General features: G+C 38.6%; 1 protein-coding gene across 1 annotated transcript in view; it reads right to left on the bottom strand.

Annotated features, from left to right (window-relative positions):
* Thada (THADA armadillo repeat containing) overlaps positions 1-25,780 on the bottom strand; it is a 289,337-nt gene that overhangs the window by 226,986 nt on the left and 36,571 nt on the right. The window contains exons 20-22 of the mRNA XM_031355527.1: positions 24,767-24,925; positions 21,559-21,716; positions 10,972-11,081 (exon numbers count right to left, since the gene is read on the bottom strand). Coding sequence (XP_031211387.1) covers positions 10,972-11,081; positions 21,559-21,716; positions 24,767-24,925 — 427 coding nt within the window. The remainder of the gene's footprint in view (positions 1-10,971; positions 11,082-21,558; positions 21,717-24,766; positions 24,926-25,780) is intronic.

Below are 25,780 nucleotides of genomic sequence, written 5' to 3'. Positions count from 1 at the left end.
TTTCATCTCAGCACTCAGGAAGCAGAAGCATGAGGATCTCTAAGTTCAAAGCCAAGCCTAGTCTACACAGCTCCACCACAGTCAGAGCTACATAGAGACTGTCTCAAAAAGAGATATTCTTTTACTTCTTTAGTAACTGCTACAAATAGGGGAAGTATCACCCTAAACATACAAAGCTCCTAAAGGCCTTGATGAGAAATGCCCCCAACACCTTACCATAACCTCACATAAGCCTTCATGCCCAGATTACAAACGCTCTCTAGGTTCCCAGTCTCTCCAGCCTAGGACATCATATTTTCAGGGGTCCAAAGAGCTTGTTCAGCACAGCATCTGGCATGCAGAAGATGTTCTAGAATCTTTGTTGAATGACTGACTACAAATAAACCAAACAAGCAGGGTTGGTGGGTAGGTGCTACACATTAGTTGTGTCTTCTGAGAGCACAAAACTGCAAAAGCAGGTGTAGAAGGAAAGGCTACAACCTTAAAACTTCACAATATGAGGCCACAGTGGCTAGAAAATGAAAACACCCTGAAGTTCTGCCATTCCCCAGAAAGGAAAGATTGCTTTATAAGGATGTGATTTCAAAACACCAGGGTTTCTGTTGTGATAAGGAAGACACTGCCAGGTAAAACTGAAGCCAGCAAAGACTCCCAAGAACAATTCACAGATTCTAGTTGTTTGTTTTGGTTCCTCATCACACAATACAGGGGTCAGTAAGGAAAAGGGAACATATCCTGAAGGGAGAGATGGTTTCTGCCAACACCATGCAGTCACCAAGCACAGACTAGGGGAATTCCAACGTCCTGCTTCTGTCAGCAAATGCCTTCCAACTAAAGAGTAGACACCATCTTTGTCTGAAGACTCTGTTGCTTTGACAACCTTGTCAAAGTCATACAAAACACACCATATGTCTTTAGCTTCAAGAACACCATAAATTTTAAGTTCATTTCTTACTAAGAAGGGTTCAAGTCTCATCAAAAATAAATTTAGTAGCTAAATATTAATTTACACATACACCTATAAAATCAGCTTACCAATTCTAAAGGAAAACTTATAAATATGTCCCCAATTCCAGAGCTGTGGAGATGGCAGAGCAGGTAAAGTTATTTACCACAATAAGACCCCAGGAGCCAGCTGGGCAGTGGTAGCGCACGCCTTTAATCCCAGCACTTGGGAGGCAGAGGCAGGCAGATTTCTGAGTTTGAGGCCAGCCTGGTCTACAGAGTAAGTTCCAAGACAGCCAGGGCTACACAGAGAAATCCTGTCTCAAAAAACCAAAAAAAAAAAAAAAAAACCCAGGAGCCATATAACAAGTTACCCTCTGATCTTCACATAGACATGATGGTGTGTGCATACTCACACATATACATCCCCCACAAAAATAAAAATAATTTTTATAAGTGTGTCTAATTTCCTAAATTCTTTCACACCTAAAACTCCCTAGACTTTCACAAAACATCAGAAGGCAGGATTGTACATAGTGAGTGAAATGCACAAAGATGAAAAGAGCTAAATTCTTCCTTCCATTTACTGAAAAAGTGTAAATATCTCACAGAGGTTAGATGTTTTAGCAAGCTAGTGGTGGAGCTCACTTAAATTTCTACCTTTATATTTTTTTGTCTATACTTCAAACCAAGGTGGCAAAAACCAAGCCACGGTGATTTTCTTCATAACAATCAAGAAAGGGCCAGAAGAAAGCTTTTCATGATTGTTTTCTTCTTCAGTAGGTATGGCCTGAGCCCATATTAACTCTAACAGAGAGCTAGGTCTCTAACCACAATGTTGCAGCACTTGTCCAGAATGACAATGCTTGAGATTCAATATTCAGCACTGAAAATAATAATTTTCAACACGTTTAAATTAGGAAAGTAGTAGAAATGCACAAAGCTGGTGTCCAGGCCTCTGTGTTATTGTGAACAGAACACTGAAGCAAATTATTGTTCCATAAACAGATTAGTCCAACATCTATCCAGACTTATCTCACTCCTAGTAGACAAGTACCTTAAGATAAGCAAAAACCCCCACAATACAAGATCAAATTACATATGTCATGCACTCCACCAATTGGTCATTAGACTATTTTGTACCAATAAATCAGACTCCCCGAGTATAAATCAGTTTCCAACTGCTTCTTCCATCCACCTATATCCACCATGGCTATCTTTCCTTGTTCCGAGTTTGAATTTTATTATTTTACTTGCTAGTTGTTGTTAATTGAGATATTCAATTTCCTGAAACCCTTTTGGTAATCTCCAATTATTTTAAAAGTAAAATTCTTTATTCATTCTTTTTTCAGGTATTATGTTTATTATTTAAATGTTCATGGTTTTTCTTTCAAATAAACTAAACAATGACAGATGTGGACAGAAGACTGCATGCATTACAGCAAATATTTAAAAGGGTACATAACTCTGAAGTATGGAGAAACTTTAAATCTGAAAAGGGATTTGCACACATGAAAGCGGGTTAAAAAAAAAAGTGACATTACCAACAGCGGCCATCTTACCCTCCAAGCTCAGCAGCATCACAGACTGGATCACAGCCTGTGCATTACAGCATCAGGAGACTACTCTGGCCCTGGCTGCAGGCACAAAGCAGTCAGATGAACAGATAAGTAAAGAAGCTACTTAAGAGTAAGGATGCTCCACTAAAGCGGTGAGACAAAGTGCCCAAAGAGCTGGTTCTCTTCATGTTAATATCATTTCCCCAAGAGCAAGGAGAAAATCCTTAAGGCTTGATTTTTCAAAATCCAGGCTACAGATTACTCACTGAGAACAAGGTTCTTCTGTCTAAATGACAACATATTATGAAGACTTTAAAAAACAGTGTTATATTTTCCAGAAAAAGGAATATGATCTGCCCTTACAGGGCTGGACACATGGCTCACAGAGGTCACAGTCACTTGTCACTCTTGCTGAGGGTGCAGGTGTGCTTCCTGCTCTAGCAGATCTGATGCCCTTTTCTGGCCTCCGTGGGTACTGCATGCACCTGAAGAATTTACATGCAGGCAATACACTCAGGTAAAATAGATGTGAAAAACAAAAAATTCAAAGGTCACTAGCAAGACAGTAACACAAAATGACTTAGAAATAAACACTAAGGCATTCCAGCTTTCACAACATCTTTTAAACCCACTAGAGAAACAGAAGAGGGGAATCAGTAGAGCGGCACATACTATATTCCCAGCACTTGTAAAGCAGAGGCATAGCATCTCTGTGAGTCCTAGGCCAGCAGTGCCTACACTGTAGTTTTATGGTGGCCAGGGCTAAGTAGTGAGACCGTGTCTCAATATGCCCACCACTCCCCCAGTTCATATGGCTTTTTAAAAAAGATTTATTTATTTTATGTATGTGAATACACTGTTGCTCTCTCTAGCCCCTTATAACATTTTTAATTTAATCATTCACATTTCAAATAAAATTCATAGGACATTTAGTAAGCAACAAGTATCTTATTCAGGAATATTTGTCAAATAAAACATATAAGTAAAAGTTTTGAAAATACAATGTTAATCAAAGTTGAATAAATTTCTTCCCCCAATATATTACATTTAATGTTTATTTTTGTGCAAATGTGTAAAGATGCATTCTTTTGTTTTACAGAAAGGTAGAATAACTTAGCTTTTATAATTATATTCCAATTGCTCAAAAAAGCTTTCACTTTAATTTGTATCATAGGAACTATAATTAAGTGGTAGAAAATTAAATATTTAAGTTATTTCTGCCATAATTATTGACATCACCAATGATCACTAGTACTTTATACCTAAACCTGCAAGCTATCAACAGTTCATTCAGGGGTCAATAATGTGAATATGGCTATAATTACTATGGAGATTATTTGTAGAATAACCACACTTCAGCAGGCAGAGCAATTCTCATATGAAGAGCAAGATATCATTAAGTACTCACAAAAGTCCGTCCTACATTTAGAATTCCTGCCAAGAATTTCCCCATACTTGGATAAATCAAAATCCCCACTCTAGTTTGGGAATCTTTAAATCAAAACAAACATCTTCAAACACAAAGTAAAGTTCTACGTATGAACTTCACCAGAAATTTGAATTTATTCATAATTTAAATGTACTTAACTACTCCATTCAAACATTTGGGTAGCTAACTATGCATAAATAATCAGTTTTAGTTCTTTTTGTTGTTGTTTTGGTTTAGGAAAGGACCTTGCTATGTGAGCCTCCTGCCTCAGCCTCCGGAATTCTGAAGTTACATGTGCACACGATCATACTTGACAGTTATGGTGTTTTAAAAGATACTCTGACTATTTCATCAAGTCTCAAACAGAACTCACTAAATGAGAAAATCAGATTACAGAAAATTATCTCCACATTTGTTTGTGTTATACATATATTATTTTCAAAAAAAAATTCCCAAGAAAAAAAGAATAATATCTCTCCCAGTCTTGTTTATCCTGGATAATTTTTAATAGTAAAGTCAGTTTACATTTGAAGACGTTTTGAAGAATCCTATTAAAAAATCAATTGAAATAATATAGTTCATGTTTGACTCTTCAGTTATTTGCCAATTAATCTTTTTAAGTGCTTTCTGCCTTAGCACAGCTGTAGTGCAAAGGGCAGCCAGCAGCTGACCTTGATCACCTACACCCAGATTTCTTTCTTGCAAATGCTTTCTTAAATGCTATATGCCTAAGCAAGCTTGCATTATTTAAGCAGTTATTAATTCCTCCCCACTAAAAAAGCCCAAGGGAAACAGATTTTCTTTTAAAATTAAAAAACCAACCAACACCCCCCTCTCCCCCCAAAAAAGTGCTATACATGATAGAGATGTTCTGTATAAAGCAGTCACATTTGAAATGTTCCTGAAGGGATCAAAACGACCAGGCATCAGATGAGAAGCCTAACAGATGGGTTCTAGGCCACCAGTGACAGCCATGACAGGAGCAGACAATGCACCAGGCATTCAGCCTTTCCTCTATTCCACATTGCATCTCCTGGAATGGACACAGTAGTTCTGAAACTGACACCAAGATGTGGTGTTTCCTTTCATGCTCAGGCTCACACAAAGCCTCTTTCCTTGGCTCTCTGTCCTTTTTCCATTCCCGCTCTACAATCCTACCAACAGTGATGACTATGAAAGCCATTCCCAGAGCTGTACCTCAGCTGCCTCACCTCAGTCACACACCTACTTCAGCTGCTACGGTGAGAACCACTGCCAGCACAGTCCAGCATTGTATCACATTCAATACTAGATAAATAAATTTACTATTCTCTTAAATTAATTAATTTATTATGTATACAGTATCCTGACTGCATGTATGCCTGCAGGGTAGGCACCAGATTACACTATAGATGGTCCTGAGCCACCATGTGGCTGCTGGAAATTGAACTCAGGACCTCTCCAGCCCAAACTTAACTATTCTGTATCAAACAAACAAAACCAAAATTTCTTTGGTTTAGGTAACATTGATTGCATTTTTCTGGTCACCTACAGCCAGAGGAAGTATCACAGATTCCCTAGTGACCTCTATCTACACTTGAATTCAATGCCACAGATTCATTTTTCAAAGCTGGCCACTACAGTAGCTTCCATCCACATATATTTCCACACAATGATCTTGCCACTGTGCAATAAGTGAATTATATCCAGGCTGACCTAAAATCTTTATAACCTAGAGAATGTGACTGGAGTAATGCTTTAAGACTTGCCAGGCTGCTGGGCCAGAAAAGATCATACAGATTCTGCTGGTAGATTCCTGCTATATAGAAGTAGTTCGGTTCCTTCAAATCTGTCCTGCTGAATAAGAGGCTACTTGTGGTCCCACCTGTTAGGTCCAAAGGAAACTCCAATTCCCCAAACTCCAAAAGGCAGTCCAAATATCCATAAATGAGTTTAACTTGGATTCTAGGAAGACTTCTGTTAGATAAAAGCCAGCATTCCTAAGGAACTTGTAAAACCAGTTCTCATTCAGTTCCTTACCCTTGGCAAAAGGGACATGTAGCTCTCCAATTAACCTCTAAGCACATTGATGTCCATCCATGCTAGCCTCCAGGTTCCCCCAGTCCCTACTCACAAGTATTTATTACACACTTCAAAGGCCAACCTAGCATCCTCGCTCTCCTCACTCCTCTTCTACCCTACACTCGCTCACTGCCACTCCCCAGCTCTTCACACTGTTCTCAGCTCCTGCCCTCACTGCTCACAGCTCCAGCTAGCATCAAAATACTGTCTCATGCCTCTGTCCCTGGCTAGTCTCCCCTCTCTCACAGAAAGGGGAGACTGTCCCTATCCAGTCTGCTAGCCATGTTTAGTGTACTTCTTTCTCTCTCTGCTCTGGACTCTTCCAAGTGCCTCTGGATATTGCCCTCTCCCTCTCCCTCTCTTATTAACAATAAAAAGCATCCCTTTAAGTATATCAAGGAATGGTTGTAGTGGCTGGTCTTGTATGTCAACTTGACACAGGCTGGAATTATCACAGAGAAAGGAGCTTCAGTTGGGGAAGTGCCTCCATGAGATCCAGCTGTGGGGCATTTTCTCAGTTGGTGATCAAGGTGGGAGGGCCCATTGTGGGTGGTGCTATCCCTGGGCTGGTGGCCTTGGGTTCTATAAGGAAGCAAGCTTATCAAGCCAGGAGAAGCAAGTCAGTAAGGAACATCCCTCCATGGCCTCAGCTCCTGCTTCCTGACCTGCTTGAGTTCCAGTCCTGACTTCCTTTGGTGATGAACAGCAGTGTCGAAGTGTAAGTTTAATAAACCCTTTCCTCCCCAACTTGCTTCTTGGTCATGATGTTTGTGTAGAAATAGAAACCCTGACTAAGAAAATGGGCATGTTAGCAGTTTATATATCTGATACTGAACACTCCAGGGGGGCATAGATAGACTCCTTTCCCAGGGGCACAGCCTCCCTAACCAAACCAAGCTGCTGACTGGAGTCTCCTAAGGTATGGATCATTTCTTTCTGCTACCTATCATCTTCGACTCCAAACATCTGAGTCCATGTCTTCAGCCACTTCTTCCCTCCACCTTTCTCTTCTGGCACTTGGGTGTCACTTTAGAGGTGGCTGTTCTGTCTCTGTTGGCTCCAGGAGCCTACTATTGCTTCAAAGGAGTGCCAGGCAGCTACTCTTGTCCTACTGAGCACCCACAGCATGGAACGAGATTCCTCTTCTTTGTGATGTGCGGCACTTCCTCTGACAAGTCTCTATCCCCTGCTATTTTCCCTGTCTCTCAGATAAACCTGGCTCTGTTCAGTCTGCTGGCCATGTCAAGTCTACTTTACCTCTATTCTAGATTCTTTCATATGTCTCTTGTCTATTGTCTTTCTTGGATCAACAAGGAAGTCTTCTGTAGCATGGAGTGGTCATGTCCCCAATTCATATAGACAATGGGTCCAGTCTTCTAGCTATCTCACTATGCAAGGGGCCAGAAATGTGTACGCAATTAAAGGAAGCCCCCTTAACACTTCATGTGCCAGCTAAATAGTACCAATTAAACTCAGTAAATCTCTGGAAGGAAACTTCCTCATCACTTGTCCTTTCCCTAATTCCTATCTCCTAAAACTAAAAAATGTAATAAAGTGCCTACAGTTTTCCTTATCATTCAATAAGTCATGTGTGGAGTTGCCTTGTAGAGTTGTCCACATGAGGCAAAATGTTAAATGAAATAGCCCATCTTTGTTTCAGTCTCAGAGCCATCAACACAGCGGAAGCCCGCATTACCTCACACTTAAATTGCTAAAGTTGAGTCTATTATTGAGCTGACTGTTCCAAACAAAGACTACAACACCTCACAGAATCCCTAAACAAACATCAATATCACAGTATTTTACATTTGTAGGAAACTATATATTGCAAAAGAATGTTCAAAAATAATTTATTTGCTCTATACAACAGAAGCCAGTGAGATCTTCAAATGGATCTCTCTTTGTAGCAATGGAGAACCCGGGGGATGAAGGGGTTAACTCTGTATATTCTGGCAGCCAGTGGAATGGATGTACACAGAACTAAGAGCTTGAATCACAGACTGCTGTTTTTTCAGATAAAACAAAACAAAACAAAACAAACAAAAACCACCACAATGCTTCTTCCAACCCTACTACAGCAAATCTAGCTGCACAGAACAGAATAATTTGGTCTAGATCCATCTAGTTCAGCAAAAGGACTATGGAAGTCCATCTGCCTAGTAAGTCGCCTTAATCTAATGTCTACATTTTCTAATGGTCATACCTTTCTTCTTTCCTTAAACCTTACTCATGCATGCATGCAAGTTCACTTCCTCCACAAAGAGCTAACAACACATCCTTGTTGTTTACTCTCTCGGCATCCCTGTAATATTTATCAATTTCATACACTATCTGGAGTTTAATCCTGTTTACACACAGAGATCTTACTTTCTCAGCTGGTATGAAGCTAACACATATCCACTGCAATATTGAGTGCTCATACCCAATAACTCTTGGGACCACTAGAGAGGCCTATTACATACATCCTGGTAACATTCTGAATTTTACCCTTGCTTATTTCCCAAACTAAGCCACAATCTTTTGTTTGGAGGTAGTAACAAAGGACACATATATACTCTTGAAGAAAGAACAGTCCTCCACGTTGGAGAAGGTCTCCTCTTTAGGGAAGGTCATCCTTCCTCCAGTGAGGATGCAGCTGCAGAGAGGACACACACACGGAACCTGTCTTAGTTTGGGTTTTATTGTTGTGAAGAAACATCATGACCACAGTAACTCTTTTTTTTTTTTTTTTTTTTTTTTGGTTTTTCGAGACAGGGTTTCTCTGTGTAGCCCTGGCTGTCCTGGAACTCACTCTGTAGACCAGGTTGGCCTTGAACTAAGAAATCTGCCTGCCTCTGCCTCCCAAGTGCTGGGATTAAAGATGTGTGACACCACTGCCTGGCCACAGTAACTCTTATAAAGAAAAGTATTCAATTGGCTGGCTTAGGGTTTCAGAGATTTAGTCCATTTCGTCATGGCAGGAAACATGGCAGCATACGGGCAGACATGGGGCTAGAGAAGGAGCTGAGAGTTCTATATCTCTATCCTCAGGCAACAGAAGGAAACTGTGTATCATACTGGGTATAGCTTGAGCTCAAAGTCTGTCCCCATAGTGACATACTTCTTCTAACAAGGCTATACCTCCTAAGAGTGCCACTCCCTATAGGCCAAGAATTCAAACACATGAGTTTAAAAGGCACTATTCCTATGCAAACCACCACAGAACCATTAAGGAGGATAGTCACACTGTTTAGCCAGAAAGAATAGCTAAATCAATCCTATCCATCAACATGGTGCCAAGTGTCGCAGCCAGACTGTCCTGATACCTCAAAGACCCTTTAGTAACAGAAACTGTGTCTCATGATGAGGTATTATATTATTCAACCTAAGCATGATGCAAAAGCACATGGCTAACATTCATTAAATGATTTGAAGGAATCAAGTATATTGCACTGTAAGAAAAGAATACTCACAGCATGACTATAATGGAAACAAAGAATTAAAATAATAAAGTATTTTTTTTCAAAATTTATTTTATGTATATGAGTACACTGTAGCTGTCTCCAGACACACCAGAAGAAGGCATCAGATCCCATTACAGATGGTTGTGAACTTCCATGTGGTTGCTGGGAATTGAACTCAGGACCTCTGGAAGAGCAGTGCTCTTAACCACTGAGCCATCTCTCCAGCCCCTGATAAAGTATTTTTAAAAAGATTTATTTATGTATATAAATACTCTGCATGTGTGTCTGCATACCAAAAAAGGGTATTAGAGATGGTTGTAAGCTACGATGTGGTTGTTGGGAACTGAACTCAGGACCTCTGGAGGAGTAACTAGTACTCTTAAATGCTGAGCCACCTCTCCAGCCAGAAAAGATAAAATATTTTCAAGGTCCGCAGTTTATGGAACTAGAAAAGATGGCTTAGCACCTAAGAGCCTTTACTACTTCCAGGGACCAGAATTTAGTTTCTAGTACCTATTTCAGGTGGTTCACAATCCCCTCCAACTCCAAATTAAGGGGATTCAATGTCCTTCTAGCCTCCACAGGCACCTGCACTCCTGTCCACATACCCACTCACAGACAGACAGACAAGACACCAACACATGCACAATTAAAAATAAAATATTTAAATATCACCAGTTTAATATTAGGAACATTTTTTAAGTACCATCTAAAGAAATTCTATAAAACTGACAAAAGAAACATTTTAGAAATGTTTTACCAGGAGTGGAGGTGGGAGACAAGACACAATAATCAAGATGAAAATCTCTTAGCAGTACAAAATAAAAGGTTTGCTGAACCTACAAGACTGTCCACTTTCACTTCAACGTTTTTAGGCAACAGAAATGCTTTCCTGGAAATTTCTACCTTTTCATTAGAGAATATCTGCCACAAATACTTAGTCATTAAGTAACTTAAGGTTTCCTTACAAGCCATTTAGAGGAAATCTACCACATGAATAAGTGAGATGATCAGTACCCATAAAGTTAAAAATACACATTGTGTATTTTGATTAAATACATTAGATTTATCTAAGTTTTTTTCCAGGTAAGATGAAATTATGTCTATTTATTGTTATTTTAAGATTTTTCTATAAGACTATAAAAAAAAAAAACCTCCTTACGTTATTCCATGAAACACACATAAACCCAAAGAAGTCCAGGTTTATTTGGTTCCAAATGCCAAGTTATTTTCAAACAGACAAAACATCCATTTCATCTGATAAAAAGAATCAGTACCCTCACAGCTATTTTTGGCAAAGTTTTTAAATCATGTCAAATCAGCCTTCAGTTCGAGAGCAGTGTAGGCAGAGATTTGAGTCAGCCATCTGCAGGCTGTCACACACGTAAGCTGAGAAAGCCGTCCCTTACCACTGCTGTGGCCAAGCAGGCTTTCCTCTCTGCAGTATTGAAGACACAAGCAACACCTACTCCAATAAAATCTCTACTCTTAAAAAAGAAATAAAATAAAATACCCAAAAGTATATTTGTTTTACCTGTTTAATGTTTCCATAAGTTTCACAAAACCAGTATAAGCCAGTTCAAATGCTCCTCTGTGTCTGGACTGCAAAAGGTGCTGTTTAAAGTAATCTCCTATTTCTTTAACCTTTAAAAAATGAAAAACACTCAATTTATACGCAATGATAAGACTCATTAATATGTATCAGCAATACAATTCAGAACTGATTATTTGCTACCCATTTAAAGTGGATTTATTACATAACAAACCATGTTTCAAGGACCTTACCATTGTTTACTGAGATAGCTCTGGCTGGCCTTGAACTATGTAATCAAGAATAGCCCTAAACTCTTGTTTTTTACACCTTCAGTGGAGATTACAAATGTGCACTACCACACTTGCCCTAAGCCTTTTAAAAATGCCATCTCATTTAATATTATATGATCAATATAGTATATTTATATATTTATTTAATACATTATAATATTAATGTATAATAGTATTAATACTATTGCTATATGTAGTCCACAATGGGAAAACTTGGGCATAGACGCTAAGTAACTTAATCTAAGGTCAGATACCAAGTAAGCAGGACAGGAAACCATGCAGTTACCCATGTTTAATTGATTTGCAAATTTCATAGTATGGCCTTTTAGCTCATGTCATTCAATACCAACATAAAAAATCACACAAAGAAGCAAACTCACATTCATGATTCTGAGATAATTATGTTTACTCTTCAACTATTTTGCAATTACTCTGGTAAAATATACATAAGAAATTTATCATTTCAACCATTTTACAGTTCAGTGATAGGAAGTGCAGTCAGCGCTGAGCAACTGCTAAGACTATCTGTGTAAAGAGCTTCCCATTGGCTGCTTGGTGGTGGCGCACGCCTTTAATCCCAGCACTCGGGAGGCAGAGACAGGCAGATTTCTGAGTTCGAGGCCAACCTGGTCTACACAGTGAGTTCTAGGACAGCCAGGGCTGCTACACAGAGAAAGAAAGAAACCCTGTCTTGAAAAACCAAAAAAAAAAAGAAAAAAAAAAAAACCGAAACAAAAAAAAAGAACTTCTCATCTTAAACTGAGAAGCCACATCCATTTACCTTACATCCTAGAGATACACTAAGGCTACAAGTGAAGCTTAGTAAAAGGTATCCTGAAAGTCTATGACACACTTCTAAGTCAAACCATGGACTCTGCCACACTATCAGTTCTCAACAAGCTGGCTCTCTCTACGTAAGATGAAACACAGAGCACACCCATTGATTTTGAAGAAAACAACTTGAGAATTAGTTGTGTCTGCTGTTCTGAATAAAAAGAACCACTGTATTAGTTGGTCCAACTGGGTTTTACGTTACTTGGTGACAGATTTGGTGGCTGTTTACTTTAGAAAATCCAGACTACATAAACTCTGGATGAGAGCTGTAATCAGCTCTCTGTTCACTGTGCATCCACAGCTCACAGTATGGTGAACAGAGAAGCTGCCCTACAGTGTCTCAGATATGCTAACCCAGAAACTCATTCACCTCAGCAGTGACTGAGTTGGTGTTCTGCATACTTCAAGACATACCAGAGTGAGCAGTCTCATTTTCTTCTTCTGGATGCTAAGGACACTTGCCTCATAGGTGACTGTGTTTAAATGAGTTAAATACCAAGTTCAGAACAGACCAATTATCTATAACCTAATGTAGTTCAATATGAGCTGTCTGTTCTAAAGAGAGGGTATCTGTTATGAAGAGTGTACTCAGTGTGTATCCATTATAAAGAGTGATACACACAGAGAGAGTATCAGAGACCGACAAAGCAGTACTTGATGAATTTTTAAAAACTATTTCAGAATAATATGCTTTGTCTTTCAGCTAAAGCTTTTTTTGTCAAAGAATCATTTCGAAAATTACAAAAGTAATAGGTTATTATGAAGGCCTTGAAGGACAGAGAAAATGAAGACAAAAATAGCCTTTTCACTAAAATGAGGTACAGATATTGTGACATACTTCAATAAAAACAAACACTGTTCCCAAAGGGTTTCTCTGAGGACTTGCAGAAGCCCACTCTCTTCTCCTTAAGCAGACATCACTTTTCCATTGCTTTTTTTTTTATTAATTTATGTTTTACTGCATTATGATGAGAAGAGATACATGATTTCAATTTATCTGAATTTGTTAACATTTAAAAACACATTTTAAGTAAATACGATTAAATCACATTCTTGTTTCCCTTTTGTACCCCAACTCCTCCCAGAGACCCCCTTTAATACCTACAATACCTTTTTTTGTCAGTCTTTAAAATTTATAAATTATTATAACAATAAGAATGAGTATTACAAAAGTTTTGATATAAAAGAACAATTTAAGTCTTATATAGATGCTTGTCTACAGCAATATTGAAAAATACATGTTTTTCTCAACATAAATTTTAAATAACTCCAAACATATTAACTAGTTTATATATTATAAAATAATACCTCACTACTAGTATTTTTTTTAAATGAACATATAAGTAAAGTCTTTTTGTTTGTTTTGTATTTAGTAGAGCTTAAAATCTTGGCTCTTACTGTGGTACAAGCCCAAAATAAGAACAATTATTAGACACTGGAGTTCACTGTAATAAGGCTGTACTTCAATGACCCTCACATCACCAAAGGATTTTTCCTCCATCGTAGCTAAGCCGAGAGTTGACAGTTCTGCTGCGCCACGGAATAAATTGTAGGCACGCTGTTTGGATACAGACTTCCTGCTATGGTCAAAGCTATTTGACTTGAGTGAGTGACTTTATTCTCGGCCCACAGAGAACAGGTTATATTCACTTAAGAAATGGTATGTGTATTAAGATGGTCTATCCATAAAGTCCTTCACCAACTGTTTCAATGAACAATGGTTCTGCTTGGAGGGTGGCACAGACATTAGGTGCGGGTAAGAATCTGGTTCATTGGCTGTGATAATTTGGAAAAGCATTCATCTCAGAGAAAGAGTAACTTATAAAGTCCTTGTCTTCAAACTTGATATAAGAGTTACAAACAAGCATTTAGTCTCACTCTTTGTTGTTCTCCTACAAGCCACCTCCCAGGTTATCTACCTTTCTTATGGCTGTATAAATCCATTTGAAATATATAAGCTGTTCTGAAAACCATAATATAGTGTAAAAACATGAAATAAACATTACTACTAATAGAGAGGTTGAGATAGGAGAAGCATGGTTTCAAGATCATTATATAGTACACAAGACACTGTCACAAACAAACAAGCTGAAAGTGTATGTGGATTGTATAATATTAGACCTATTTCTCCAATTATCAAATTAGAGATACCATTGGATGACAATCAACAAATTTCTAATTCCTCGTATTTTTGGATTTCAATTAATTAGGATATGTTGGTAATATTAATTTTCATATGAAGATATTAAGAAAAATTGTTACTTCCTGCTGTTTTTGTTTTAAGAGGTGGAATTAGAGTTGTGTGGGTTTGTTGAAAGATTACTTTCTTGCTTCTTCTAGGGTGTAGTTTTGCTCCTTATGTTGATGTTTTCCATCTATTATCCTTTGCAGGGCTGGATTTGTGGAAAGATATTGTGTAAATTTCATTTTGTCATGGAATATCTTGTTTTCTCCATCTATGGAAATTGAGAGTTGTGCTGGGTATAGTAGCCTGGGCTGGCATTTGTGTTCTCATAGGGTCTGTATGACATCTGCCCAGGATCTTCTAGCTTTCACAGTCTCTGGAATTCTGATAGGCCTGCCTTTTTATGTTACTTGACATTTTTCCTTTACTGCTTTTAAAATTCTTTGTCTAGTGCATTTGGTGTTTTGATTATTATGTGATGGGAGGAATTTCTTTTCTGGTCCAGTCTATTTGGAGTTCTATAGCCTTCTTGTATGTTCATGGTCATCTCTTTCTTTAGGTTAGGGAAGTTTTCTTCTATAATTTTGATAAAGATATTTACTGGCCCATTACATTGGGAGTCTTTACTCTCTTCTATACCTATTATCCTTAGGTTTGGTTTTCTCATTGCGGCCTGGATTTCCTGGATATTTTGGGTTAGGAACTTTTTGCTTTTTGCATTTTCTTTGACTGCTGTGTCAATGTTTTCTATGGTGTCTTCTGCCGGAGATTCTCTCTTCTATCTCTTGTATTCTGATGGTGATGTTTGCATCTATGACTCCTGATTTCTCTCCTAGGTTTTCTATTGTCAGGGCTGTCTCTCTTTCTGATTTCTTTATTGTTTCTATTTCAATTTTTAGATTCTGGATGGTTTTGTTCATTACCTTCACCTGTTTGATTGTGTTTTCCTGTAGTTCTTTAAGGGATTTTTGTGTTTCCTCTTGAAGGGTTTCTAGCTGTTTACCTGTGTTCTCCTATATTTCTTTGAGGGCGCTATTTATGTCTTTCTTAAAGTCCTGTATCATCATCATGAGAAGTGATTTTTAGATCTGAATCTTGCTTTTCCAGTGTGATGGTGTGTCCAGGACTTGCTATGGTGAGAGAATTGGGTTCTGATGATGCCAAGCAACCTTGGTTTGTGTAGCTTATTTTCTTACACTTGCCTCATCTGGTTATCTCTAGGGCTACCTGCCCTGGCTAAACCTGACTGGAGTCAGTCCTTCCTGTGATTCTGGTTGTGTCAGAACTCCTCAGCGTCAAGCAGACCGCTGTCACACAGAGTCAAGAGACACTGTGATCCTGGACTTGTTAGGGCACCTGGGAGTAAAGCTTCCTCTGGGTGTTGTGGGACGGGCTGTGAATTTTGCACCCAAGGTCTGCTCAGGGTACCGGCCCAGACAGACCAGCTCCATTGCTTCTTTATGCTAACTCCTGTCAAAGGGTAAAAATAAACAGCATACAATACAACTAAAGTATTCAGAAGTTTGTCTGGTGGGTGGTCTTCTCCAGTAGACCCTCAACTCTAGGTAATCCTGACCACAGGAATCAGAACAATACTCTAAGGACAAGAGTGATATGTAGACAATTTTTCTTCATATTTTAATCTCTAGACAAATGTGAATTTGTGCCCTTGCTGACTATATAAAATTATTGTTAAGTATTTTTTGACATCCTGTCCAATGCTTTGCCATTTACTGCTGGGGCAGATGAAGAAGCAGAAAAGAAGACATGTGACTTCCGTAGGCTTTTAGTAGAGAAAATTAATGTGCTGGGTAGTAATGATAGCTATACTAAGATTAGAATAGTGTTTATGCTCACATCTCGCACAGGGTATACATGCTTAGGTAGAACAAAAAAGAAGGAAGAAGCAATTAGTATACGATGAGGCTACAATACACAAGTAAACATTTATTAAGTAGCTGCTATCGACCAGAACTTTGCTGGGTCCAGATCTAATCTACACATGCTAGGGATGGCAAACTCAGTTGAATGACTTAAGGAGGCTTTATACCAGACAACGGTTAAAGCTAGGCATGGCACGGAGGGATGAACCCAGTTCCTAAAGGTGGTAAACTGACGAGAATCACGTGCCCTGCGAGCAAGCAGCTAGACAGAAGTACCCTGCTGATACCCTCTCAGTAGATAACTAGACTACAAAGAACAGAGGCAACACATAGCATCAGAAAGCAGGTAACAGTGGTAAGAAATGATCAGAAACAGAAAGTACCAAATTTATTCATTTGTGTGTATATATGTGTGTGGGGTGCCTCTGGAGATCAGAGGACAGACTGTGGGAGTCCATTCTCTCCTTCCACTATGTGGGTCCCAGGGATTAACCTTGGCAGAAAGTACTGAGCCCAAAACTTCTCAATTTAGTTTTTAAAATGAGAAGGTCATCTGAAAATACAAGTGTTTCATTAGAAACAGTTTCTGAGGGTCAAAATTTTTCTTTTTTCAGATGGTGGTTTTTGTTTTGTTTTTTTACAAACTTTTTTGTTGTTTTTTGTTTTGTTTTTCTGAGACAGGGTTTCTCTGTATAGCCCTGGCTGTTCTGGAACTTACTCCGTAGATCAGGCTGGCCTCCAACTCAGAAATCCGCCTGCCTCTACCTCCCTAGTGCTGGGATTAAAGGTGTGCACCACCACTGCCTAGCTTTACAAACTTTTAATACAAAAAATAAGTTCTCCCAGAATATTTTATTATTATATTTAATTGAGCCAGGATCTCATTTTACAGTTTAGGCTCGCTTGAAACTCACTGCATAGCTGAGGCTGGTCTTGAACCTCTGATGACCCTCCTGCCTCAGCCTCCAAGTACTAGGATTACAGGCGTAAGTCAGGACACACGGGTCTCAGGTACTTTGAAGAAAATCAAAGCTAAAGTGAAAAAAAAAAAAAAAGATACTGATTTCTAATCTTAAAATTAAGCATGGCACTGCCCTTTAAATTTAACATATCCTACTTCTGACTTTTTATAAAACTCTAAAGCAAATTAGCAATGTTTTACAGATTTATAGGTCACAAATCCACAGGGAAAACAGCTACTTGCTATGTCTCCAGGCATCTATAGCTTACCATCAGATAAATTAGCAGTCTATAAATGTCTACTTTTGGTTTGACATTATACTATAAAATAGTAACCCCTAATTTAAATTCTGAGTTTAAAACAGAACCATTTCTTATAATGTTAGGGCTATCTACAGCTGGAAGACTCTAATTCAATTTTGTTTACATGGAATGCTCCACAAAACCCTAATAAAATTACTGTGTTTAAAACCAATCCTTCTCTATATAATGATTTCTTACGAACAATGAGAATTTCTTCAAAATCTAAACATTGTTCCTCTATGTCATTATAAAGGTTTTCTGTGTGGAGACACTGTCTTACCAGAAAGTTTATTTTTCTCATTCTAGCAAATTCTCAACATACACCATTTTAACTGTTACCCTTCAGGCCTGAGTTTTCCAAGTGAATCACTGCTTTGTTTCATTAGGGAATAACTCAGCTCTTTGAGATTAGAAAACCACATAGGAGTCTTCTTTATGTTCCCACAACACCCTTGTAGTAAGTCAGTCAATAAATAGGTGACTAAATGATGTGGTCTCATCTAAAGTTTAAAAGTTAAACTTCTACTCATGAGAGTTCAATATACTTCTAAAATCTAAATATAAACAAAATAAAACAGGCAATTCCTTTGTGCCTTATGAATACTAATGAGTGTAAATTCCATTTGTAATCCATCACAAACACAAAAAAAAAATTAAATAATGACACAACAGAGGAAATGTACCAAGCCAATCAGGACCACTCACCACCCAAGTATCACCAGAATCTAAAGCATAAGTTTTCTACTAGTTGGGAATGTTTACTCACAGGGTTTCTGTGGGAACAATTACCAGAGAGTGTGAGGTAATCGAGTATGAAGAAAACTTACCCAAAAGCCTGTTTTTAGAAATACTATGTAGAATCTACAAAGAAATTGATATTCAACACAGAAGCTCTTTTAAAAATCAGTAGGCATTTAAAGATCAATCAGTCATCACACTGGAAAGAAGGCCAACGAAACATAAAGCAAAAGTCTATCAGCAAAGCATCAAGCTAGAAACCTAGACACACACCAGTGAGTCAGGAAACAGTGAGATAGGCTTGTGGGCATGGCTCACTCTTGTAGGGTCTCAGCTTACAGCCCTCAAAGTGGCTTTATCTCTGCCACCAGTACAGGACACTATAAAAGAACCTTTCATTGTGTGATTACAGAGCGGGAGGAAAGTCAGACACGCCACCAGGTGAACAATTTCCTCTTGAAGAAGCCGGGGAGAGCATACTGCTTCACAAGAAATGCTCTATGGGAAGGATCAGGTACTAAAAACTCCAGTAGAAAGTTATCTTTCATTGGTCTTTCATTCCTTGAGAAAACTGGTTTGGGTAATGGAAAGGGGGAAAATCAACTTAAACTTAAAGAAAACCTAAATGAGCACTCAGAACAAAGAGAGCACTGTTCCACATGAACCCATGTGGGGAGGGAGAGAACTAGGTTCCTGTCTAAAGGAGGCCAGAAATCAGCTTTGTGATCTTTGTCAACCCAGGTAATGAATCCATTTCCTCATATCTAAGGGAGCTGGGGAGTAAACCAGCAATGTTCCTTCAATGAACCAAGCAGTGAAAAACCAGAGTTAAAAACAAGCACCAGCTCTCCTCTCCATATAGCAACAAAGTCCCCAAATTGTCATCCTGCCTCCTGTCAGTAGTTGTAAATCATACTCATGGGTGTGCTATTTGAGTGGCCAGCCCTTAACAAAGGCCAGATAATCAGGGTGATCTGGGTGAGAAAAGTAACAGTACCTACAGAACTTAAGAGTGAAAGGTGAGAGAGGAGACTCGGGCCTAGGCCTAAGGGCCTACTGTCTTGTGTTTGGAGGGAAGTCTGCTAGGTTCACACTCACCTGAGTGGTGAACTTGCAAATTGGTGGATTTTGTCAGCAGCTACAACAAACTAGCTTTGCCCAGTGACTATGTCCTTGGAAAAATGGATTTAGGTACAGCCCGTCACCCTGGCACAAACTAATGTTCTCTGTCATTTCCATTTTTAATTCTTAAAAGTATTAAATATATGAGACTACTTTTTATTTATAGAAGCTGAATTTAGAACCTGCTGTGGTTTGAGTACTTGGAAGGCCAGCCTGGGCTACATAACAAGGCCTTGTCTCGGGCTGGCAAGATGACTAGCGGTTAAGAACACTGATTGCTGTTCCAAAGGTCCTGAGTTCAAATCCCAGCAACCACACGGTGGCTCACAACCATCCATAATGAGATCAGATGCCCTCTTCTGGGGTATATGAAAACAGCTACAGTGTACATATAATAATATATAAATCTTTTTTTAAAAACAAAAAACAAGGCCTTGTCTCAAAAGTAAATAGGATAAAGAGCTAGACGAGCAGTTAAGAGCACTTGCTGCTCTTGTAAGAGGACCCAAGGGTTCAGTTCCCAGTATCTACACAGAGCCTCATAACCATCTTGGAATTCCAGTTCCAGTGGATTTGGTGGCCTCTTCTGGCCTCCACAGGCACTGGGCACACTTCTGATGCATATCTATATGCAAGCAAACACCCAGAAAATAAACAAATTTGAACTATTTAAATAAAAAAAAAACTTTTTTAGAAGAAGTAATTTTATGTTCAGAGAAGCAGAAATCCTACAGTAATGTAAATGATATTACTTTCTGGATGACAGGATTTTCATGGATTAAATGTCCCTAAGCTAAGACACTGATTTAAAAACCAACAAAACCAAGAATAAAGTTTTCCAGAGAACAGTTTCTGTCAGCACACTTAGACCCCACCCTTCTCCAAGCCCATAACGTCTTCTCACTCTGCTCCATATGAGGCTATCAAGTGAAAAGCACAGTGGAAGACTGGGCAGCTCATCAGACACTGACACTTCTGTTAGTGAGCAGGAGTTTGTTCACTGATGCAGTCACTGAAGAATTCTTTAGTTTATAAGTCTGTGTATTTGTTATTTTTAGTTTCTTTTAAAATTTTTCTTTTATATTAGTTCTCAATTTTAACATGATTGTTCCACATAATTTCATTATAATATATAAACTTTGGGTGTAGTGGGAAGGGAGTCAAGGCAAAATAATTTTCATAGAGAACTTTCAAGCCTTTCTCATTTACAATCAAAAGTAAAATGTATTCCTTTAATTTGTCCTAAGAAGACGGGACATTCACACGAGTGAAATAGCTAACCATAACTGGCAGTGGGACTTCAGCCAGTTGGGAGTAATGGCTCCAAGTAATGCTGGGCCAGCAAGGCCTATTTGATCTGAAGAGACGAAGGAGATGCTGTCCACATGTGCTGCTTGCCTTTGCCCCTTGCTTTTTTCCCAAGGCCTTGCAACATCACTGGCCCAGCTGTTAGCCAGATGTAAGATATGAGCCAGAGTGTGAGAATACAAATATTAGCGTTACTTCCATAGACCTAGTCATGTGGTTATTGTAGGGATAATCAGTATTAGCATACTACAATATTTGTTTTGTACTTGAATGTTCTAATACCCTAAGGGGGTAGGGAGGAATTATCTTTATTTGTTAAAAATGAAAGTACATTCTATACATCTCTGCTGGGAAACTGTGGGAAATGGGTTTGTTGAAACCATATGGAAAGGAAGAAGGAATCAATTAAAAACAGAAATCTAATAAATCTAAAATATTTCCAAATGAAATGCTTGTGGTAACTAATTTCTTGTAAACACTGCACTCTATCCCTTGAACAGTCCCAGATGCTGAGCTAACTTTGTGGTCTTAAATGAAACTCAGCCAAAAACACTAAAGTGACTACAACTTTATTACTGAAGTAGTGGGAAACATGAAAGCCATGATCAGCTAATGTTACTCTTTATTTCTTTGAAATTTTTAAGAGACCTGTAGTGTCTTACAAAATAGACAATTTCAGCTAAAATTCAACTTTATGTATGTTAAAAAAAGAAATTAAAAAATTAAATAATATTGCAGTCAAAAAATGAGGTAAATCTATAGTTACTAATGCAAAATATTTCTTAAAATAACATATTTTAAAGATAAAGAGCACCATCTACTATCCTAAAATCTTCATGAACCTTTCTCAGTTGGCATCTGTAAATATTTAAGGTTCAAACCTTTTTTTTTAAAGCTGGTCTACAAATGACAGTTGATGCCTTGGTCACAAATGACACCAATGAAGTATAGCGATGCACCTTACCTGCTGCACTGTTAATAACACATTAGAAGACTGTGGCCCAGGCTGCACAGGGAGAAGCTGGCAGAGCGTGCCGAGAAGTAAAGCCACTTCCTTCATGCTCCTCCAGCAGCACGCGAGGACCATCTGAGCAGTTACATCACACACTTTTTCTTCTTTATCTTAAGGACAAAAACAAAAGTCATTGAACATGCCAGGTTTTCTAATTTCCCTAAGACTGATCATCTGAACAAACAAATCTGTCATATGTTCTGTTTATTCAGAGAAAAACAAAACAAAACACACTAACATTTGTAGAGCACATGCAAGTGAACAGGAAGCATATTGACCTCTTAACTTGCTACTTTCGAAAACAATTAAAATGAAACACAGTACTGCCTCAAAACTTAGGACTAATAGTGGAATGTTAACAAAACAAACTTTCAAACTCCCTGTTATCCATAAAGAATTACATAGTTGGCTATAAAAAAAAGTACTTCTTGTTTACTTTGGTGAGGATGGCTGTTTCATCAGTTGAGGAATGGAAAAAACTTTCGTTGTTGTTTCTGGTTTTGCTTTTTTAAATACAGGGTCTCCTTACGTAGCCCAGACTACCTCAAACTCATTCACAACACTCCCCACCTAGCCTCCTGGGTGTTAGGTTTATAGCATGGGCCTCCAGAATTAGTGAGAGGACTGTTTTCTCTTTTTTTTTGACAGTTTTATTTTACTTACTTTAGTTAGTATAGGCAAAGGTATATATCACATGTATGAGAATGCTGCTGGAGCTGGCCATTTGAGCCACTTGACATGACTGCTAGATGGAGACCGAACCCAGATCCTTAGAAGAGCAATTGCTCTTAACTTAGCTATTTCTCCAGAGCCTGAGACACAACTTTTAATCACTCAATCAATCTTTCTTTTTTCTTTAATGCACATTTAAAAGCAAGCTTTACTTGCTTGTATATCTGTGCACATGTGTGCCTGTTGCTCACAGAGGCCAAAGGAAGGCAATAGATCCTCTGGAACTAGTTACGGACAGTTGTGAAGTAGTATGTGGGTGCTGGGACTGAACTCAGATCCTTCAAAGGAACAGCCAATGCTCTTAACTTCTGAGCTATGTCTTTAGCTCCAACACAGACCTCTTAAAATTAAACACAGAAAATACCAATTACCTTTCAAAATATATTTAAATAACATGGCAAATAAATTAAATGTACTCCTATCTATTCTCTTATCTGATTTTAGATGTATTAGTACTGATATTTACAAAGTTCCGTTAAGGTCAAAAAGGAAGTTAACAAAAGTTTATTCTATCTTTCTTGCTTTTATAAGAAAAGTTTACTAAGCTAAAAGAATAAATATACTTACAGATAAATACACAGCATGTACAGAATGGCTTATACACAAAAAGGGGGTGGGGTGGGTAGAACTGGGGAGGAAATGGAACATGACTTTATTTTAAATTTGTATTTCACTGCTACAGTGAAAAAATATTTTTTGGAATTTAAAAAATGCAATTGCAAAGAGAAGTTTTTTTGCAAGACAATAACCCCACCTAGTGGAGAACATAGCCACAGGATAAATCATTAAGAAATTACTTCTAGTGATAAATTTTTTCAGAAACAAGTGATAAAGCAAGCCGTACAGACTGGAATTCTAGAGACTTGGTTGTAGTGAGAATTTTGATTTCTTTAAAAACCAAGTTGTATTATGTTTTTGTTTTAATCCCAGGTGTGGGATATGGGGCTACTTCAGATTGTCCACAGCAGCTGACTATGATTTGTCTCATGCTCTGGCGGGGCATGATTTTGCCAGCTGAAGGTCGTTTATATTTGGAGTTCTGGGGAACTCTTCAGAGAGTATATAAATGCCAGAGTCCTGAGAGGAGAGGCAGCCACCACTCCCTGCTGCTGCAGCTCCCTACTGCTGCTGTTCCTGATGCAGCTTTTGCTGGTTGCTGGATTGCTGGTTACACATATCCTGATTACAAAGACTGGATTTGCCCCTAGGAACTCAGCATGCCTTAATCATCAAGAAGTAGTCTAAAGAGATCTATGCCCCTTTCCCCTCTAGGCTTCTTTCTTCTACCAGTGTTGGGGGTGGGATGGATTGGGAAGGGGAAGGATGGTAGATATAAGAACATAAGAACCCAATAAAGGGCTGAAGAGATGGCTCAGCAGTTAGGAGTACTGACTGCTCTTCCAAAGGTCCTGAGTTCAAATCCCAGCAACCACATGGTGGCTCACAACCATCGGTAATAAGATCTGATGCCCTCTTCCGGGGTGTCTCAAGACAGCTAGAGTGTACTTACATATAATAAATAAATAAATAAATCTTAAAAGCAAAAACAAAAACAAAATGTGATGTGACGGCAGTAATGGTGCATGCCTTTAATCCCAGCACTTGGGAGGCAGAGGCAGGCAGATTTCTGAGTTCGAGGCCAGCCTGGTCTACAGAGTGAGTTCCAGGACAGCCAGAGCTATACAAAGAAACCCTGTCTCGAAAAACCAAAAAAAAAAAAAAGAAGCCCAAAAGTATGGTTATACTTGGTATGACACAGCACACATTCTGCTCAGTAATCAGGTTTCCTTTAAAAGGATGCTCACTTCAAGCATTTCCCAGCAGATGCCAGTGAGCAATTAAGTACAGAGATGGTGATGTTGCCCAAATCTATCACCATGTGTCCCTGCTCTTCCACGAGCTAGGCTGGTATGCTCAAGAGTTTTGTGTTGTAGCAGCATCTGTGTAAGGCACACCATTTTCTTGTAAGACTCTTATAAATTCATTCCAAAACCCAAATTAAAGGGAAAAAAATTTTGTTTTCCAGAAACGTTTTGCAAATCTGCACTCTTATATTATCAAAAGGGCTTTGTGAAGCTGGAAAGATGGCTTAGCAGTTAAGAGTGTGTACTGCTCTTAACCAAGTCAGGTTTCAAGCATCCACATCAGACAACTCACAACTTCCTGTAAATTCAGCTCCAGGAGGTTCTGATACCTCTGGCCTCCACAGATACCTGCACATAATCTAAAATAAAACAAATTTTAAAAAGGAAAATCTGTGCATTTTACATTACTGAAATATTTGTAGTCAGTTGGTGTACACTGGTATAGACTCATTAGTACAACCCTAACATAGTATGTCTTACAAGGCCCCAGCACCACACACACACACACACACACACACACATACACACACCACTGATTACACTATCAGTTTCATACATCTTACCTTTAATTTCTGCAGAACTATCAATATTTGAGACACTGGTACTCAAGTCCTCCAAATCAAAGCTATCACATTCTTTCAGTATTTTGGCTTGGTTGAAGTAATCGTTAGTATCCCGAGGCTGAATCTCATCGAGAATGACTTGTAAGCGGCTTGCTGACTCTGAATAAATGATAAATGTGCATGTATGCTCAGTTCCATGTCATGCACAGATTTCCTCAGACTAATTCACAGTTGCCATAATGTTCAACAGTGACAATCAGATGTACATGCAAGATGGATATGAAAGTTACTTACACAGGGTCTTCATGATATGAGTGTGCACTCTTACGATATGAGAGTTTACATTGAAAACATGGCCAAAACAAATCCCAAACATCTACCACTCAAAGGCTGCCATTGCTGTCTTCTAGACACTCAGGTACAGTGTGGCAGAATAGCAAAGCCTGTCTACCTAGCTCACCATATAAGATACCAACATTAAAAGATAAAACTGTGTTGTAATATCTAAAAAAATAACCTTAAGGGCACACAGTCTTTTATAACACAGGCATATAAAGATTTAGTTTAGAATAGCATTGTACCCAGTGCTAATGTTTTCTGAAGTGTCTTCTTTACTTGCCAGGCACTCACTGGAAATGAGTAAACTACAGGAAGGCTGCCCTTTGCTCACTGCCTAGAATAAACCTGGCTCAACAGAGGTTCAAGAAACTGGGCTGAATGAATGGGTGATGAATGGATAGTAAGCCATCCAAGCTCTAGTTTTTACAAAGGACCAATAGGCAACAGATCACATAGAACGAACACAAAAATCTAAGAGAAGGTATAACATGGCATACATCTATTAAGACATTGTAGGAAATACACAGGTTCTAACTCTGTCCATGGCCACTGAACCAACATCTTAGGCTTGGTTGTTGCTTCCTTGAAATTTTGTCAAAATTTTAACAGCCAGGAAAAAAATACTACTACCTCCTTGCCACCACCTCCCAACAAAGGGCATAAAAAGAGCACAGA

Source organism: Mastomys coucha, unplaced genomic scaffold, assembly GCF_008632895.1.
Source record: "Mastomys coucha isolate ucsf_1 unplaced genomic scaffold, UCSF_Mcou_1 pScaffold6, whole genome shotgun sequence".
Taxonomy (NCBI): Eukaryota; Metazoa; Chordata; class Mammalia; order Rodentia; family Muridae; genus Mastomys; species Mastomys coucha.
The sequence above is the reverse complement of the archived record's forward strand: the minus strand, read 5'-3'. Positions and strand labels throughout refer to the sequence as shown.